Source organism: Oncorhynchus kisutch, linkage group LG27 (genome assembly GCF_002021735.2).
Source record: "Oncorhynchus kisutch isolate 150728-3 linkage group LG27, Okis_V2, whole genome shotgun sequence".
Classification (NCBI taxonomy): Eukaryota; Metazoa; Chordata; class Actinopteri; order Salmoniformes; family Salmonidae; genus Oncorhynchus; species Oncorhynchus kisutch.
This window is the reverse complement of record NC_034200.2, coordinates 31,673,198-31,693,391: the sequence shown is the minus strand read 5'-3', so window position 1 is coordinate 31,693,391 and position 20,194 is coordinate 31,673,198. Positions and strand designations below refer to the sequence as shown.

At 41.6% G+C, this 20,194-nt stretch overlaps 2 protein-coding genes across 4 annotated transcripts; both read left to right on the top strand.

Moving 5' to 3' along the window:
- The first annotated feature begins 3,375 nt into the window (after nt 1-3,375).
- LOC109871672 (angiopoietin-related protein 4) lies at nt 3,376-10,806 on the top strand. The gene is made up of 7 exons (XM_020462618.2): nt 3,376-4,028; nt 4,975-5,085; nt 5,196-5,286; nt 8,097-8,210; nt 8,358-8,453; nt 8,937-9,215; nt 9,387-10,806. Exons 1-7 carry the CDS (start codon nt 3,507-3,509, stop codon nt 9,569-9,571), a joined length of 1,398 nt encoding a protein of 465 aa, XP_020318207.1. The 5' UTR covers nt 3,376-3,506; the 3' UTR covers nt 9,572-10,806.
- A 5,820-nt stretch (nt 10,807-16,626) lies between these two features.
- LOC109871821 (angiopoietin-related protein 4-like) lies at nt 16,627-19,817 on the top strand. Of its 3 annotated transcripts, none has more exons than XM_031806789.1 (3): nt 16,627-17,197; nt 18,669-18,947; nt 19,119-19,817. In XM_031806789.1, the coding sequence occupies exons 2-3, from the start codon at nt 18,695-18,697 to the stop codon at nt 19,301-19,303; spliced, it is 438 nt and encodes a 145-aa protein (XP_031662649.1). In that variant the 5' UTR covers nt 16,627-17,197; nt 18,669-18,694; the 3' UTR covers nt 19,304-19,817. The 3 variants fall into 3 exon arrangements, with proteins under 3 accessions (XP_031662649.1, XP_031662647.1, XP_031662648.1); XM_031806788.1 differs by lacking the exon at nt 16,627-17,197 and adding an exon at nt 18,474-18,595; XM_031806787.1 differs by having other exon boundaries at nt 16,707-18,947.
- The last annotated feature ends 377 nt before the right edge of the window (nt 19,818-20,194 follow it).

The following is a 20,194-nucleotide window of genomic DNA, read 5'->3' as shown; positions in this document are numbered from 1 at the left end:
TCCCAGCCATACAATTAGGCTGCCTCAAATAGCTGTTTCTCCGATTGTGTTTTCTCTGTACTGGCTTCAAAACAAATCTAGACTTGAAATTATATTCAGTTTATTAAGAAGTACAGTCAGGTACATAATTATTGGCAAAACCTTAACAAGGGCCCCAGGACCAGTGGAAGCAAAATAGCCCCATAACATCAATAATCCAACACCATATTTTACCATATGAGGTACGCTGCATATGCTTCTGTTTTTCAACGCCAAACCCACCACTGGTGTCTATTTTCATGTCATTTGAACAAAGCACTGCCTGGAGTTTGATAAGCGGCATTGGCACTTGGATTGGAACCGGTACTATGGTCAGATTACATGAAAATACATATATATTTTTTAGCATACAATATAGCTCAGTATTTGTATTATAAATGTTTTGTTCATCTTTATCAAGGGGCCAATAATTATAGACCTGGCTGGACTTCCTTTAACTAAGTATAATCAGTCATTCTTCTTTATGGAGGACGCAAGACAGAATGTCTATTCACACACTGGATATATTTTGTCAAATTATTATCTATGCACATTTATATGCAATGTAACATTTTGAGCTATTAAAGCCTTGTTTATCAAAAACCCGTTATCATGCTGAGACCAAGGTCTCTTTTACAGAAGAGTGCTGTAATTAAAGAAATATTCACCAAAATATATACATCAATGCGCTACGAAAAACAAAACAAAGATGCAAAACACAATCATAGAAAACAAACACATTCTTCAGTAAAAAGATCCTCAATCAGCCATAATAAATATTTGGGCATCTGGATTGACAAAAAGCTATGTTTCATATTATGAATTGCCCTCAAGGCAACAAATCATCCAGTTTTAGATTATTCCACAAGGTGCTAAAAAACTAAAAGCAAAATTAACTAACTCTTTGGAGACACAAGGAATCTCCTGAGTCAGCCATCCCTGACTCAGTGGAGATCGAAGGGATCTCCAGAGTTATCCTTCCCTGACTCAGTGGAGATCGAAGGGATCTCCAGAGTTATCCTTCCCTGACTCAGTGGAGATCGAAGGGATCTCCAGAGTTATCCTTCCCTGACTCAGTGGAGATCGAAGGGATCTCCAGAGTTATCCTTCCCTGAGATCGGGTCTTGATAGCTCATACTTCTGTAAGTTAACAATGAAGTGAGGTACGGTGGAAGTTTGTGTAAGAGGGCTTTATAAACACAAATAGCGCAATTCTTCGATCTACGAGACTTCAAAGACGGACAGCTTACTTTCTGATACAGAAAGCATGGATGTGTACTGTGTGCTATTATTAACTGCGTCCACTGGTTTCAATTGCAGTGGCAACTGCATTCATTCGACGATATTGACATAATCTATAACGAGCATAAATGTCGACTGAATTGTTTGTTTTCTGCTATTTAATGAAAGACATGCCCTATTCCTTTAAAGCTTATTCGGGATTGGTGGGTCCCCTGTGGGACAGTTGAGCTAACGTAGGCTAATGTGATTAGCATGAGGTTGTAAGTAACAAGAACATTTCCCAGGACAAAGACATGTCTGATATTGGCAGAAAGCTTAAATTCTTGTTAATCTAACTGCACTGTCCTATTTACAGTAGCTATTACAGTGAAAGAATACCATTCTATTGTTTGAGGAAAGTGCACAATTCTTTTCACATTTCCACAAACTTCAAAGTGTTTCCCTTCAAATGGTATCAAGAATATGTATATCCTTGCTTCAGGGCCTGAGCTACAGACAGTTAGATTTGGGTATGTCATTTTAGGCAAAAATTGAATAAAAGCCCATCCTTATTCTTTAATTCTTAACTTCGTAACTAACTCATCAATATGCTTTTTGAAACATAGCTTTTCATCAATCCTGATGCCAAAATATTTATAAGCGGGGGCACGATCAATGTGGGCACCATCCAATGTACATACATGTAACCGATGTGAAATGTCTAGCTAGTTAGCGGTGGTGCGCGCTAATAGCGTTTCAATCGGTGACGTCACTCGCTTTGAGACCTTGAAGTAGTGGTTCCCCTTGCCCTGCAAGGGCTGCGGCTTTTGTGGAGCGATGGGTAACGATGCTTCGTGGGTGACTGTTGTTGATGTGTGCAGAGGGTCCCTGGTTCGAGCCCGGGTATGGGCGAGGGGACGGACTAAAGTTATACTGTTACATTGATGCTGTTGACCCGGATCACTGGTTGCTGCGGAAAAGGAGGAGGTCAAAAGAGGGGTGAGTGTAACGGATGTGAAATAGCTAGCTAGTTAACGGTGGTGCGCGCTAATAGTGTTTCAATCGGTGACGTCACTCGCTTTGAGACCTCGAAGTAGTGGTTCCACTTGCTCTGCAAGGGCCGCGGCTTTTGTGGAGTGATGGGTAACGATGCTTCGTGGATGACTGTTATTTATGTGTGCAGAGGGTCCCTGGTTCAGGCGAGGGGACGGACTAAAGTTATACTGTTACATACACATAAATAATCTGATTTTTAAGCGTTTCGGAAAATAACATACACTTAGCTTTACCTGTAATAACTACCTAACCTCTTTATAGAAAGTAATGGTAACTTGTCATTTTTATATTATGTTCAAGTCACACCATAACATTGTCATAACATTATCACACCATAACATTATCACAGCATTATCACACTATAACATTATTGTAACATTATCCCACTGTACCATTGTCCTACCATTATCGCAACGTTATCCCACCATAGCGTTGTCGTAACATTATCGCACCGTGCCGTTATCGCAACATAATTGCACCATAACGTTATCATAGCATTGTCACGCCATAGCATTATCACACCATAACAATAACATTATCAACAGCAAAGTAACCGGTGTAAAGTATCAATCAGCATAGGCTTTCCTCTCTTGTTTGAAGTGATATCAACCATTTCTTTGTTACGTCATCAAGTTTATTACACAAAGTGAGTTCATCTATCCTTTACCATACAGCTGTGTGATTGTCAATGTAAGTGCACTGACATGTCTGAACCCCTTTTCTGGGTACTGAATGATAGAGACAGTATAGTGATAGTAGAAACATTATGAGTAGTTGGATGTGTTTGCACATAAAGCTGTCTTTTATTATACAGCTGTGCATGTCAATGTGCAATAATTAGTAATTATTAATAATTATAATAATTTGACTGAAATCTCTTTGTTTACTGTATTTTACAGGTAGTGATGAAATTGGCTTCATTGTTACATCCCTTGCTCCCCTCTCACACCATCGCTTGACATAAAGAGTTAACTGAGCGGGGGAGAAACCTGAGAGCAGCTCTCCCCCCTCTGCTCGGCCAGCCAATCAGATCAGCCAGCCAGCTGGAGTTGAAGGGCTCTGAAAGTATAAAACCAAAGTGCTCTGCACAGAGAGGTAGGATCTTGAGCTCAAGCAACAAACTGGAAAGAGAAGGGTGCTTCTGCAAACCACCTGACAAAAAAACTACCAAGAACCTGAGCCAACGAACAAACAAAGGAAATCAGGCAACAATGAAGACAACACTAGCAACCCTGACTCATTGCCTGGTTATTCTGATGGCCACCGGCAACCCCTTCGAAAGGAGAGGAGGCTCAGCCACCAGCGGGAAGGAGAAGAAGATGCAGTATGCAGCGTGGGACGACGTGAATGTGATCGCCCATGGCCTGCTCCAGCTAGGCCAAGGCCTCAAGGAGCATGTGGACAAAACCAAGGGCCAGATGAGGGATATCACTGCCAAGCTGAAGGTCTTCAACGGCACTGCAGCGGACCTGGGCAAGGAGAGCCAGAGGCTGCAGGCGGAGGGCGAGGTGTTGAAGGCCAAGGCCCGGGGGCTGGAGGACAGGGAGGTCCAGGTGCTCAACGAGACGGCCGAGCTGAGGGAGAAGACAGAGGAGATGCAGCAGGAGAGGAAGAGGGTGGATGAGAGGATGAACAAGCTGGAAGAGAAGATGGATGACATGCTGCAGGGAGAGGGGCTGCCCGACATGAACATGGGCAACACAGGCAACTACAGCGATGCACGCATCATTCAGGTAAGGAGGGAATCAAATTACCTGAGATAAAAATAGATTCCTAACAAGACAGACTGTAAGCTAACTGCTGCATGTCTCCCCGTTTGTGAGTTTACTTCTCTGCAGTTTCCATTGTATCCATTCATTTCTGATCACTTCAATTTAGATTGCTTCAGTTGAATGAAGGCATTACCATACAATGCGTTTTGCAGTGAGCAGCCTGGCATATTAATTTACTATTAATTTACTGCAATAACATAACAAAACACCACAGCAAATAGATGAATTGATTAACATTAAGTAATGCATAATACAGTAGGCTACTAGTATTATACTTTCTCCTACATTAGTCATGCATAATAGTTTGGCAAATGGCCTATTTACTGATGTTCAGAGGAACAACTGGAGGGGGACAATAGATGCACTTTGATGGACAATAACAGTTGGTCTGGGATTATTTACATTGACTCAAAGGGATTTATAGATATTCAGCCTGAAGCAATGTCTGAAGGCATGCCAGTGGGTGTGTTTATTGTGCTGGAGTGCGTGGACTACGTGCTAAACGTTGGCCAGACAAAGGAACTGCACGCATTCGTTTCAGAATGTGTGAATGATATTTAAACCATGATATTTGGAACATAGCCCAGTAGAGGAAAATGTCACTCTTGATTTAAAGATCACGTGGAGCTGCTATAAGACCTGACATTGACTTTTTTTGTGGGATGGAAACCCCCGCGTTATTGTGACCAGACTACCTGGTTGGAAATTACAAAAGCTGTTGAATGTGCTCGGATAGGCTATGTGAAATGCGCCCCCATTCAAAGTACAAGCACATAGTTATAGTCTAAAAACACAGATCACAATATCGGCTTTGTGGTGGGCTATTCCTATGTTATAAGAAACATAGGCTACTTAAAATTATGTCACAGGAGAAAGACTAACAGGGTACCTGTCTGTTTTCTTTCAGTGGATGCTGGAAGCTCAGAATAAACGTATTGATGACCTGGTCAACAGAATCCAACTCCAGCAAGATAAACTTGAAAAGCAGAACGTGCGCATCAGGACCCTGCAACACCAGGTATGAAACATTCGGTGAATATCACTGACCCATGTATAATTATTTAAACAATTCATGAGGCTATTATGTATTATGAATTATTTAAAACGTCGTTTTCCTTGCTCACTCAGATTCAGCTGAAAAAAGAGAGACCAGCATTCAGGCGTAAACCAGAAGAGACCGTTCAAAATGGCAGCATTGAGCAGCGCGACTCACCCATCGGTAAGTAAAACCAAGCTTCATGTCAAATCCGTTGTTTAAATTGACGCCCAGACAAATATTGACCTCCCATGCCATCTGCTTTGAGGCAATACGAGGCTTAAAACATTAAGTTTAACTGGAGTTCCCTCTAAATGACGTGAAGGTTAGACAGTAATTAGCAGATAATTGCCTGCGCGTATCTATCTGCCCCAAGCCCGCGAAAAATGACGCACAGGTGATTGGCCATGCCAATTAATGCACCTACCAATGACTGAAAAAGTACATTACTTGTCTGAAGGAACGTTTTCATTGGGTTCACAGTAAATATAATATATTCACAGTATAAAGAAAAAGATCACAGTAGGAAGTGTCAATGGAGTTAGCTTACACACTTAATACAGTAGTACAGTAATTGTAAAAGTGATCATGATGTCCTCAACCTACACCCAAACCAGACAGCTGTTAACATCTGAACTGTACTTCTGTGGCCAGCTCATAATGTGGGCTTTCATCAGTGCTATATGTAGCTTGATCATGGCCAAGTAGGGAAAAGTCCAGACACTAGTTCCAGGATTTCTGGCAATGGAACAATGATTAACTCATGGCAAGTTCCTGTTTAGTGCTCTAGCTGGGGTCTGGTGTCACTAAAAAGTCAGCATTGAGGGATATGAATGAATCAATAGGCCTATACAGGATATGTGAGTCATGATTTAACTCTGAATGTGACCTATGCGAACAATGTCACTTTATGGATGTTGGTCAGATATGTGATTGACCTACTCAGAGTTGATTGAAAAAGAAAGTAACATTATCATACATACCATTTCAGTATATTGCCTGTTAAAATAAGTCAATTATCGCTTTCTCAGTCAAAGCAACGTGACTTGTGGTTCTATCTAAATAGTGGGTTTTACACTATTTCCCACTGTCTGATAGCCACTGAGGAAAGTAGGTGAAAGGTGAACCCACAGGCCCAGAATTGTGAGATGCAGTCACCCAGCAGAACACAATGAGTCGTCTCACAGCAAATTCTGACGTCAGCAGGATTTCAGGAATTCTATGAAAGAAACAAGTCATCTGGCTGGACTCCAATTGGGGGATAGTTCAGCTGTCTCGGACAGTGTTAACTCAGGGTCACATCCCCATCACAGATGGATAACTCACAAATCTGATGGAGTTTGGGACGGAGGAGGGGGACCTTTTGCAAATTTAGAACCTAAAAGGGTTCTTCTTTTGGTTCTAGGGAGAACCCTTTTGGTTCCAAGTAGAACTGTTTTGAATTCCATGTAGAACCCTTCACACAGAGGGTTCTACATAGAACCCAAAAGAGTTCTACCTGGAACATTAAAGGTTTCTTTATAGGGATAGCCGAAGAACCGTTTTGGAACCCTTTTTATTAAGAGTGTATGTTCCTCAGATTAGGTCATTTGGCCCAGAGCCAGAAAAGTCATGAAAGAAGGCAAGGAAAAGGAGGCGGTATAATTTAGTCTGGTGAACTTTGTACATACATCCTTTGTTGTTTTGAAGGCACTGACTGCATACCTCCTTGCTCCCTCCTTCCAGCCCTCCCATTTTTCCCTCTCACCATAAAACAGTGATACATCCCTCAAGAATGTGCAACCTTTCCCCCAGATCTATCAGAGTAGTCAAAAGTCCCTCTTTCCCCTCCTCCATCCCTCCTTCCCCTCTCCCCATCCCCGTAGACCCCTGCTTCTCCGGCCGTAGATGAATGAGAAGTGTGCCAAAGTTGAGAGGAAACCCTGACCCCAAGGCAAACCGCGACCACAACCACGTACCCGTTAACCAATAGAGTTCATGCTTCGGCCTAAAAGGTTTATTCCAGAAGAGTGATGCATTGGGGTTCCGTGGTCTGCTCTTATGTTTGTTCAATAGCAACCAAGTCAAATCAATATCAATCCAACCAAAACCAATATCGATTGATTGGCTCCAATTCAATTAAAATATTTATTTAGACAATTGGTGCTGATAAAGAGCATCATCGCCGATGAACGTAATGCAGTATCTATCAAGTCGGCATTATATAAACTTGAACTCTTTTCTGGAAAACATTAAGGGTGTGCACCATCTCATGCCTCATCAGGCACATGACAGCCACTGGGCCCCCCATACCTTTTGTTGATGCTGCCTGGCTGTCTCTATCTCATTCTACCTCATATGCACAGCAACCAATCGCTACTAAGCTCTCTTTTGTTCCGGGCAGGTCAGACTAGGGCACAGAACATTAACTCTTGAGCTTTGTTAGGTTTACAATTACTAATAAACCCACTTCACGATAAGGCCTCTTTATGGGCCATTCAGCATTCACAGACCTGGAGAGCTGCAATGAAGAAGCCAATGATAGGGATCCCAGATAGGGAAACCAGATGTATCCTGATTCCTGAACATCTAACCTAGTTATTAAGTGAAAGGTAAACATCCCTACAAAATAATATTTTAAAAACAGTAATATTTGACTTAAGTGACTACTTCTGCTTGGACCCACCAAACCCCCCACTTCAATACACACAGGTATGAATTCCCTCAGTAGAAAACAAGTGGAGTTGTCAGAGGCAGAGAGGACTTTTGCCCCATAGCTCACAAACAAGTTCTATGTTGGCTGCTGTTCAAGGCGCTCAAGATAAGAAACCAGAGTTTTTGTTTTCTAGTTGAATGAGTCATTTATAAATAGAATATTTCTGCCAGCGAAGGGGAAAGGCCAAGGCACTGTTAGAACACAGACCTTGACGATGTGTACTGATACTGTCTTGAGATACGAAGTGTGGGAGAACAGTTGGTGAACCGTGTTGTGTTTTTGTCTTTGTTTTTTTCAGAGATGGCCTCAGACTGCCATGAGCTGTTCCTGAGAGGCGAGACGGCCAGGGGAGTGTACACCATTCAGCCATTAAACTCCCAATCCTTTGAAGTCTTCTGCGAAATGACAACTGGTAAGTGGAGTTAGCCAGGATTTTGGTTCACCGTATAAGGTTACCCTATAGCTTAGTTTATGAACATATTGTATCCGTACATGTATGACAGTTGGCAGTAGTAAAAAAAATACTAATCCCACTGCTCTTTTTCTTTCCACTCTACAGAAGGTGGCTGGACCGTGATCCAGAGGCGCCAGGATGGCTCAGTTGACTTTGACCAGCTATGGCAGGCCTACCAGAGCGGCTTTGGCAGTCTGAATGGTAAATATATCCTCTGTTGTCTTTTATCATCTCCCTCAATTACTTTCCTCTGGAGCTAGCTAGCGAGGTCACACCGAGGGTCGGACAGTACCACCCACATCCACAGCATAGAACAGTACAACACAGAGCTCTTGACCCGAAACCTCCCGGTTCAGTTTGATTAACAAGCAGTGATACTAACACTGATACAGGATTGTAGATATAAAGATCGAGGAATCAAATGGATTTTGATATGGTAGGTTTGGCATAAACAACCCTCTAATCTCCAGCTTTAATGTCCCTGGTGGCTTTAGGTGCCAGAAGTGACCAAATCGCATGGTCTATTCCTGTTAAATTAGATAAAGTGATTACCAGCCCTGTTACTATCAGATCCTTTAAATTTACGAAGACACTGAGATATCTGGACACATGTATGGAGACTTTGCACATGCTACCACAGCCACGGATCAGGTTTTAACTCCTTTGATCTCTCTCTCTCTCTAGGTGAGTTCTGGCTTGGTCTTGAGAAGATGAGCGCCGTGGTCAAAGACACAGACTACATCCTCAAGGTTAAGTTCTCCGACTGGAGGGACGATTCTGAGAGCATTCAGTACCCCATCCGTCTCGGTGGGGAGGAGAGCCACTACGCCCTCCACATCCAAGAGACCTCCAACGGCAACCTGGAGAGCGCCCTGGCTACCGAGGCCTCCGGCCTGCCCTTCTCCACCCGCGACCAAGACAATGACCAGAAGAGCGACACCAACTGCGCCAAACACCTCTCTGGTACGTCTCCTCTTTTTCAAAGTTCAAAGTTACTATTTTGCTGAATTCTATCTAAGATTTATTTAGTCTACGATTTAAGATTTATTTAGTCTAAGGTTTATCTCTCTATGACTCAAATTGGGAATGTAGCAGCAATGCCAATCTAACCAGATGTTTGTTCTCTTTCTCCAGGTGGCTGGTGGTTCAGCAACTGTGGACGTTCCAACCTGAACGGCCGCTACTTCATGAGCCCTCCTCCCAAGCAGAGGCATCAGAGGAAGCAGGGGGTCTTCTGGAAGACCTGGCGTGGCCACTACTATCCCCTGAAGACCACCGTCATGATGATCGCCCCCGCTGTGATCGAGAACAAGTCATAGAGGAAAGACGCTCAGCATTCTGACACATTTTCTCCTCTTGAACTGAAACACTGTTAGAGGCGGTTAGCCGATGACTTGGGTTGCTACCCAGTCAGTCCTGGCTTCACCCAGTGAGACTTCCAACAAAGACAAGGCCATTATAAAAAATGAAATAACTCATACTTGAATGGGCTCCATGTTTCCAATTCTCTGTTTTTCAAAAGTCTTAAAGTCTCTCAGCTAGATTCACAACCGAACAATGCATAAATGTATCTTTAAGATGTTAAAAAGTACATGTGCATGTGAATCTAGCAGTGGAAAGTTAGCAAGGGTGTTTCACCACAGCTGTGGTATGAGTTCACTCTTAATCACTGTTTAAAGCAACCTTGGGCCTCTCAGACTGCATCACTGAATGGAGCAGAATGAGGCGAGTTCCAACATGTGTTTTGTGTTGCAAGAAACCAAGCATTTTCCACGTTAAGACCTATCTGACAGGGGTTTCTGAATGCAAGAGCTCTCCCAGAGCTTTAACAGTGATTTCTAGCTAGAGCAAAGTCTTGTCAGCATGAACACTGTAGTTGTACAAGTGGGGCAACTCTAGAGAGTTTCTTAATCCGATTGTATGGACCAAATGGTGACTGAAACAATTTGTTGTTTTTCCACATGAAAGTAATGCCATTAGCTTTCCAAAGGCATTATATAAAGAAATAATCACTGTAATCTAGAATTACAGAATTACAGGATGTAATGAGACAGAACATGTGTAAAGTATTTTTCAACACTGGTGGTTTCATTGTCTAAATTTTAAGTTATTCTATGGAGCAAACACCATTCCAGCTTCTGTACAATGTAAACCTACTTCTCCTGCAGTTTTATTTTGAATCAAAGTAAGCTCACGAAACACTGTTGTGTACTTGTGGAGATTTTTTATCTTTCAGTCACATTGACTGTTCTTAAAATGACCAGAGTCATCTATTTCTGTCTAGTGTATGATGAATGAATGTCGACTGTCTCTTCAGAACCTTGACTGTAACTTGTAAAATTCTCTAGTGTTCTTGTCGATGACTTGAGGTTTCTTTGTATCTTCTTTATTTATAAGTTGTAAAGAATCTTTATATATTTCTGCTATCACCTGTTTATAATTTATATGGTCTAGTTCAAGTTTTCCAGTTGTGTAAAATTGCTGTTGTTTTTTTAAGAGAAAATAAACTGATCTTTGGCATGAACCAGCCAATGAAATTGATCTTTGGCATGAACCAGCCAATGAAATTGATCTTTGGCATGAAACAGCCAATTCTCTGTCTGATCTCTGATCAAACACACTGATGCAGCTGGAAACACAATCCAGAAGTGAGCCAATGACCAGAATTGAGTATCAAAAAAAGACCACATGAAGAAATCACGTGGTTGTCGGACACGTGAAATATATAAATATATATATTTTTTTTATGTGTGAAGATTCACATGTAGTGTTTTTCCCTCGTGAAAAAATACATTCCCATGTGACATTTTTTTCCACATGTTTATCTATCACCACTTCCAGCTACAATTTAGTCTCCCATCCCGGGACCGACTTTGCAATATGTTACTTTTGAGTTTGTGTTTTGCTTTTAATATAATTATTTTTGTTTGCTATAAGAATTTTGTTCTTGACTGCAGAAGTTTTGCTTGATATTAATGCAACAAAAGCAGCTCACACACTAAAGGATTGCACCATATAATAACACTATTACTCTATTCAAGGGGCAATAAGCAGTTGCTACGTCAATTTTTGGACTCATAAATTAATGATTTGTACCCATTGATTCTTGAAGAATATAACTTATAAAACAAATGCCTCATGAGCTCGTACCCCATCAGAACCCAGAATATAAACTTGTTTTATTCCAACGTTAGTAAACAAAGTAAATGTAAACAAACACTATTATGGCTCAAAACATGGTTACAACTATAGTTGTGATATAATGGATGGTCAGTCGTTACATCCATAGTTCTGTCTATTAATCTGAGGTTACATTTCTCATTCATAGACAGGACTATGGATGCTAAGACTGACCATCCATGATATAGAAATGATACTTTTAATCATGTTTTTAGGCTATACAGTGGTTGTTTGTTACTTTGTTTACAAACATTGGAGTTAAACAAGCTTATATTTTGGCTTCTGATGGAATACGACAGTTGAACTAAGCACATGAGGCATTTATACGTTTTATTCTTCAAGAATTAATGGGTACATATCATTCATTTATGTCCAAAAATGGATGTAGCAACTAAAGATTGCCTCCTCATCCCCTGTCATACTTCAGGCTGCGTCGTTCTGGATAAATTGCAGGGGTATGATGGCACAAGAAGGGAGCCCAGCCAAGTCCAGACGGGAGATGACAAGTGGATTAGGACCTGCTCCGCTTCCTGTGTGGGGTAGGGTCACATTGGATGGATGTTGTAGACGATGACCCTGCAGGAGCAAGTCACTGCTTTGATGTTTGCAGAGAACGTTTGCAGAGAAGGGTGTTGTCCAGGGTCACGCCAAGGTTATTTTCACTCTGGGAGGGGGACACCGTGGAGTTGTCAACCGTGATGGAGAGGTCTTGGAGCGGGAGGAAGAGCAGCTCCGTCTTGACGAGGTTGAGCTTGAGGTGGTGGGCCGACATCCAAGCTGAGATATCTGCCAGGCACGCAGAGACGTGTGACACCAACTGGATGTCAGAAGGGAGGAAGGAGAAAAGGAGCTGAGTGTCATCTGTATAGCAGTGATAGGAGAGACCATGTGAGGATATGACGACGCAGAGTGACTTTGTGTATAGAGAGAAGAGGAGAGGGCCTAGAACCGAGCCCTAGGGGACACCAGTAGGGAGAGCACGTGGTGCAGACACAGATCCTCTCCTCGTCACCTGGTAGGAGCGGTCTGCCAGGCAGGATCCAATCCAAGAGTGTGCAGAGCCTGAGACACCCAGCCCCTAAGAGGGTGCAGAGAAGGAGGAGAGTTATTTAGTATACACTACATGGCCAAAAGTCAAACATCTCATTCCAAAATCATGGGCATTAATATGGATTTGGTCCTCCCTTTGCTGCTATAACAGCCTCCACTCTTCCACTCTTCTGGGAAGGCTTTCCACTAGAAGTTGGAACATTGCTGTGGGGACTTACTTCCATTCAGCCACAAGAGCACTAGTGAGGTCAGGCATTGATGTTGGGCGATTAGGATTGGCTCACAGTCGGCGTTCCAACTCATCCCAAAGGTGTTCGATGGGGTTGAGGTCAGGGCTCTGTGCAGGCCAGTCAATTTCTTCCACACCGATCTCTACAAACAATTTATGTATGGACCTCGCTTTGTGCACAGGGGCATTGTCATGCTGAATCAGGTAAGGGCCTTCCACAAACTGTTGCCACAAAGTTGGAAGCACAGAATCATCTAGAATGTAATTGTATGCTGTAGTGTTAAGATGTACCTTTACTGGAACTAAGGGGCCTAGCCCGAACCACGAAAAACAGCCCCAGACCATTATTCCTCCTCCACCAAACTTTACAGTTGGCACTATGCATTAGGGGCAGATAGTGTTATCATGGCATCTGCCAAACCCAGATTAATCCGTCGGACTGCCAGATGATGAAGTGTGATTCATCACACCAGAGAACTCGTTTCCACTTCTCCAGAGTACAATGGTGGCGAGCTTTACACCACTCCAGCCGACGCTTGGCATTGCGCATGTTGATTTTACACTTGTGTGCGGCTACTCGGCCATTGAAACCCATTTCATGAAGCTCACAACGAACACTTCTTGTGCTGACGTTGCTTCCAGAGGTGGTTTGGAATTCGGTAGTGAGTGTTGCAACCAAAGCCGGACAGAATTTGTATGCGCTTCAGCAATCGGCGGTCCCGTTCTGTGACCTTGTGTGGCCTACCACTTTGCAGCTAAGCCATTGCTGCTCTTAGACACTTCACAACAGCACTTATAGTTGACCGGGGCAGCTCTAGCAGGGCAGACATTTGATGAACTGGCTTATTGAAAAGGTGGGATCCTATGATGGTGCCACATTGAAAGTCACTGAGCTCTTCAGTTCGGGCCATTCTGCTGCCAATGCTTGTCTATTGAGATTGCATGGCTGTGTGCTTGATTTTATACACCTGTCTGTAATGGGTGTGGCAGAAATAGCCAAATCCACGAACTTGAAGGGATGTCCACATACTTACCATGTGTACATAGTGTACATACCATGCAGTGTACTCTTCAAAGAGGTTGGGGGAAATTTGTTCCACCATTTAGGTGCAAGGACAAAGAAGAGCTTTGACTGGGCTGAGCGGGAGCTGCCCTCCCGCAGGGTTGGGAGGGCCAAGAGACCAGAGGTAGTGGAACGGAGTGCTCGGGTTGGGATGTCTTGAAGTCTGTCTGGTTAGGGTCAAGAAGATCGTTCTGAGAGCGATAGCGAGAAAGTTGGTCAGAAACAGCACACTCAAGTGTTGTGGTCACCCTAATTCCACATTTGGAAACATTTCTACTGCAACATGTTAAAAAAAATTCACGTGAGGAGAATAACATTATTTCAACCCCACATTTTAATCTGCAATTCTACATGTGAAAGTGATATTTTCACATGTGGAGTTTTGTTATAATGGAAATTACAAATGAGATTTTCACATGTGGAATTACAAGTTCATGTGAAAAAAATTATGTAAAAACCTCTAATTTGCAGTTTCACGTGAAAATCTCACTTTCACATGGGGAATTGCATATCCGATGTTCACATGTGAACATTTTTAACATGTGAAACCTCAAATGTTACATGTGAAACTGCAATTCACGTGAGGTGAAAACGTATTATTCTTTAATAAATGTGAAAATATGGCTTCATGTGTGAAATTGAAGCTCCACATGTGTAAACAGCTATTTTACCTGTGTTTTTTTAATGAGCCTGCTGTTCCTATAGTACTCTCTGAGCATTCCTTGTGCATGCAGTGGCCATGCATTCCTACGTCACTGACTGGCTGCTTTGCACGTGTATGTATGTCAAACAGGAGGGGAGGAGGAGGGGAGAGAACGTGAAGGCAGGAGTGGAGGGGGTAGTGGAATTTGAGGAGAGGCACATGTAATCAGTAGACCAGGCAGCTGAGGGGGAAGTCTGCTTGAGAACTGGGAGAAAGGTCATGTTTACTACTAAGCAAGGAGCTCTCTTTTGTTCCGGGCAGGTCAGACTAGGGCACAAGATTAACTCTTTATCTTTCTTAGGTTTACAACTACTGATAAACCCATTTCACAATAAGGCCCCTTTATTTGCAAACATTCAGCATTCACAGACCTGGAGAGCTGGGTGATTCTGCAACTTCGGGCACTTTGGCCCGGCAAGCTTTCAGAAATTAAAATGTATTGAAACACCATTTTACCAGTATTATAATCGTCTTTGATTTGTCTAGAAATAATATCTGATAATGGATGTGATCGTACTATTCAGGAATGTATATATTTTCGTCATTTTTCTCAGACAGCCAAAGACAAATGTCATTTCCATCACATCATTAAACATCAATTGTTGTTGAAAATGAAATTATCATACAATTATTTTATAACACATTTCTTATACATTTGTACTTAACTTGCATTGAATATTATTTTAAGTGCTTTTTAAGATTTTCCTAAAAATTAATCATTCAACACAACGCCTGAATGTATAAACTTGCCTTTGTGACAGCAGAATTTTTTATTTATCATAAAAAAATAAGATATTTCCACCCTACCTTTTTGTGAGATTATGATAACAACCATATGATTTCCCTATGTAAAACAAATATACTAATATACTAATATACTAATTTACCAAAAAATATGGGTGTGGTGGAAATGACAAGGTGTGGTGGAAATTACGTCTATGTAAAATGAAAACAATATTTTATTGCAAACACTTTGAACAACAACCATTGTAGAACATTTAATTAATTTAAGAAAAAGTAAGATTCCAAAATTGGCCAGAGCTCAAGGAAGTAGGCCAGTGTTTTTGAGGGATGAGCCCAGATTGCAGAGGGGTCATCCGTATAGAAGAACTCAGTGAGCAAAGTGAAACGGTATCATTTGTGGTATGTCCAACACAGGTGTGGAGGGTCACCTGCATGTAAGAATCACTAAAGTGAACTGCCTGGATTTCACTGGTGTATTTACACAGGTAGTTTTCTCAGTGGCACAACTTTGGTTTTAGAAGTGGGGGGGAAATAAATATTATAATTTGTTTTATCCAGTAGGATAAACACTCTAAACAGCCTACCCGACCGCTCGGAGGTGTCTGCATGGTCCTAAAGAACACCGTTGCCTCATTTTGTATCACATTCAAATTATAAAACTGGAGGGGACTAAAATGCAATTTCAGAATGTGAGGGGGACATGTCCCCCCATCCCCAGTGAAAGTTGCGCCCCTGAGTTCTATGCAAAGTCAATATGCACGATGATCTCCTCTTTCTGCAGATTCCCTTTTAATTCTCTCAGTTTGGAGTATTGGTGTCGAATGTTGTACATGTGTTTCCCCAACTTCTCTTTCAATCCTTTGGAGAAGTCCTCCAATAGAATCTGCAGTGAGCCACACACCTTTTCTTATACTGTCAAATGTACAGTGAACTTCTCCATGTTTCCCTCTTTGTTTTTCTTCTCTCTCTCTTCAGCTTAGTTTTTCCACTCAAACCACAATGTCTGCTCACCAGTATCAAAGTCAGATGTTTATGCTCTTTGGCTTGGCAAAGGGAGAACTCTGTCTACATCTTTCTTCAGGTTCTCACAGCACAAAGACTCAATAAGGTTGTCATTGTTGCTGCAGCTGATCACTTTGTGATACTGTAGTTTGTCCACCATGTACTGGAGGTTGGCGTGGGTTTTGCAGAGGCATGTGTCCCTATCCTGGACTGTTGGCTTGGCAACCTCAAAATATGTCTTTAAAATAATTCATAGTAGGACATTTTAATCTCTGAATATTCCCTCTTAAAATCCTGATACAGGTTCTGAATATTCCCTCTTAAAATCCTGATAAAGGCTCTGAATGGTTCCATTCAACAAGCGCTTCTGCTTTTTTTTTTGTTCCTCATTAGTGTGTCCTTTTCCCCTGTTGTTGCTCTACTGTTGACATCACGTTCATAGAATCTAGTGATTTTCTCTTCTGTGTCTGTGCTAATTATGTTACACTGCTTTTTTCCTGGAGTATTGAAGACTAGATGGCCTGTTTTCATTTTCCTTCATTGCTTTTGCTGAAAATCCAAATTCTCTGTTTGCAGCTTTGGCCAGGCCGTACTTTCTCAGGATGTTTCCTCTGAGCATTTTTTGAAGCCACTTGTTTGTCCTTGGCACTGCACATTTTTTTATACTTTTGTTTTAACTATGCAATGATGACATTTTGAAACAAGAAAATCCTTCTCAAGTTCTTTGGAGTTCCCTTCATTTTCTGTTTTGTCTTTGGGAAATCTTGTCTATCCATTTTCTTCATCAGATGATCATATCTTTTTTTGTATTTCTCAGTTTTCCGTTAAGCTTTATCAAGTTTGACATTTGTCATGCAAAGATCTTTATGTTTTTGAGCGACCTCTTCCAACCTTTTTCTTTCCAGCAAGTATTAGACTTTTCATTCCTGTTGCAGACCATGAGGAAGGGGTATCAGGGCATGCATCGGGGGCAGGTAAGTTAGGGGCAGGTATGATGGCCTCATGTTCTGGCTGCAAGTCATCTGGTGACTGAGGTGGTGTCACTTATGACTGAGGTGGTGTCACTGAGATATCACTTCTCTCTTCTCTTTTTTTCCCCAGTATCTCTCTGTCTTTTTGCAGATGTTCCTGGTATCGTATAGGATCATTATTTATTTTCTTTCTATGTCTGTGCTGTTTTATGTGGCATCTTCGAAAAACAAAGAAAAATACTACTTATGTTTCTAGATTCAAGTCATTTACATGATTAAATAAACATAAATAAAATTTTAAAAACGAAGTAAAAAGTAATAACATAATGGATTTTTGTAATTTCCACCACGTTCTGTAATTTCCATCACAGTTAAGTTTGTGATGGAAATGACTGTGGTGGAAACGACGCTTCTGCTGTTTTTGGAGAAAAAAGACAGACTGCTTAGAATGCTTTGGCCAGTATTACAGCTAGCATATGGTTTACACTAAATACATCAAATATATTTTAAAAATCAAAATTCTACCACAAAATAAAGAAATTGCAGCCTGTTTGGAAATTAATAACAATAAAATGTGCCCTCAGTGGTGGAAATGACACCACTACCAAAGGACAGGTATATTTTGTGTAAATAGCAATATAAAGGGCATACTCACAATAAATATTGATATAGGTTGTATTTAATTGACTCTTTCTCTAGGAGATAACATTACATAATGTGTAATTATGTTTTCTCATAGAAAAACATAGTAGAAGCTCATAAGTTTGAGTCAGGGACAAGGGCAAAACAGTGAAATTGAGGTATAAAATCTGAAAGGTAGTTAAAATACTTGATAGAGAGGTGTTGAACAAAAATATGGGGTGAATGTAGTGTGAACTTAACATATAACATTTTTTTTACCCTGAGGACATCGAAGTTGCCGTAGTTGCAGAATTAACCAGCTACAATGAAGAAGCCAATGATAGGGAACCCAGATAGGGAAACTAGATGTATCCTGATTCCTGAACATCTGACCTAGTTATTAAGTGGAAGGTAAACATGTTATGCAATTATGTCCCTACAGAACAATATTATAAAAACAGTCATATTTGACTACTTCTGCTTGGACCCACCAAACCCCCCACTTCAATACACACAGGTGTGAATTCCCTCAGTAGAAAACAAGTGGAGTTGTCAGAGGCAGAGAGGACTTTTGCCCCATAGCTCACAAACAAGTTCTATGTTGGCTGCTGGACAACATAACAGTTTGAAGTTCAAGGCTTTAGAGATATGAAACTGGAGGCTCTTGTTCTAGTTGAATGAGTCATTTATAAATAGGATATTTGTGCCAGCGAAAGGGAAAGGCCAAAGCCCTGTTAGAACACAGACCTTGATGACGTGTACTGATACTGACTATCTGAGGTACAGAGTCTGGACAAAAAAGTTTGTGAACCGTGTTGTGTTTTTGTCTTTATTTTGATCTCTCTCTCTCTAGGTGAGTTCTGGCTTGGTCTTGAGAAGATGAGCGCCGTGGTCAAAGACACAGACTACATCCTCAAGGTTAAGTTCTCCGACTGGAGGGGTGATTCTGAGAGCATCCAGTACCCCATCCGTCTCAGCGGGGAGGAGAGCCACTATGCCCTCCACATCCAAGAGACCTCCAACAGCAGCCTGGAGGGCACCCTGGCTACCGAGGCCTCCGGCCTGCACTTCTCCATCCACAGCCAAGACAATGACCAGAACAATGACATCAGCTGTGCCAAACACCTCTCTGGTACGTCTCCTCTTTTTCAAAGTTCAAAGTTACTATTTTGCTGAATTATATCTAAGATTTATTTAGTCTACGATTTAAGATTTATTTAGTCTAAGGTTTATCTCTCTATGACTCAAATTGGGAATGTAGCAGCAATGCCAATCTAACCAGATGTTTGTTCTCTTTCTCCAGGTGGCTGGTGGTTCAGCAACTGTGGACGTTCCAACCTGAACGGCCGCTACTTCATGAGCCCTCCTCCCAAGCAGAGGCATCAGAGGAAGCAGGGGGTCTTCTGGAAGACCTGGCGTGGCCACTACTATCCCCTGAAGACCACCGTCATGATGATCGCCCCCGCGGTGATCGAGAACAAGTCATAGAGGAAAGACGCTCAGCATTCTGACACATTTTCTCCTCTTGAACTGAAACACTGTTAGAGGCGGTTAGCCGATGACTTGGGTTGCTACCCAGTCAGTCCTGGCTTCACCCAGTGAGACTTCCAACAAAGACAAGGCCATTATAAAAAACTAAATAACTCATACTTTTCAAAAGTCTTAGAGTCTCTCAGCTAGAGACAAAACCAAACAATGTTTAAAAAGTTAAGAAGTACCTGAACATGTGAATCTAGCAGTGGAAAGTTAGCAAGAGTGTTTCACCACAGCTGTGGCACGAGCTCACTCTTAATCACTGTTTAAAGCAACGCTCAGCCTTGGGACTAATGAATGGAACAGAATGAGGTGAGTTCAAACATGTTTTGTGTTGCAAGAAACCAAGCATTTTCCACATGCTAAGACCCATCTGACGGAGGTTTCTGAATGGTAAGAGCTCTCCCAGAGGTTGAATACTGCCCTCGTTGGCTCGAACCAGCCAATAAAAATTATTTAAAGAAAAATACTTTCGCTGTCTGATCTCTTATTAAACACACTGATGCAGCGAGAGAAGCAATTCAGAAGTCGGCCAAAGGCCAAAATGGAGTAACATTCAAATGAACATAGCAGCCAACTCGAAGAAAAAAAACTGTAAATAGTATTCAACTCAAAAACAGTAAAATTAACATCCCAGTGGACACAAACTGGTTTAATCAACTTTTGTTTCAACTTAGTTCTCAACGTATTGTGACATGGAATCTACGTGGAAAATACATTGGATTTGAAAAAGTCATCAACTGTTGTTTTGAGGGTGACATTTCAACGACAGTATTATCTTTTCACAGTAACCAAATTTAAACCAAGCCAAACCTTGTATAAAATATGTTGAATTTGTACCTTTAA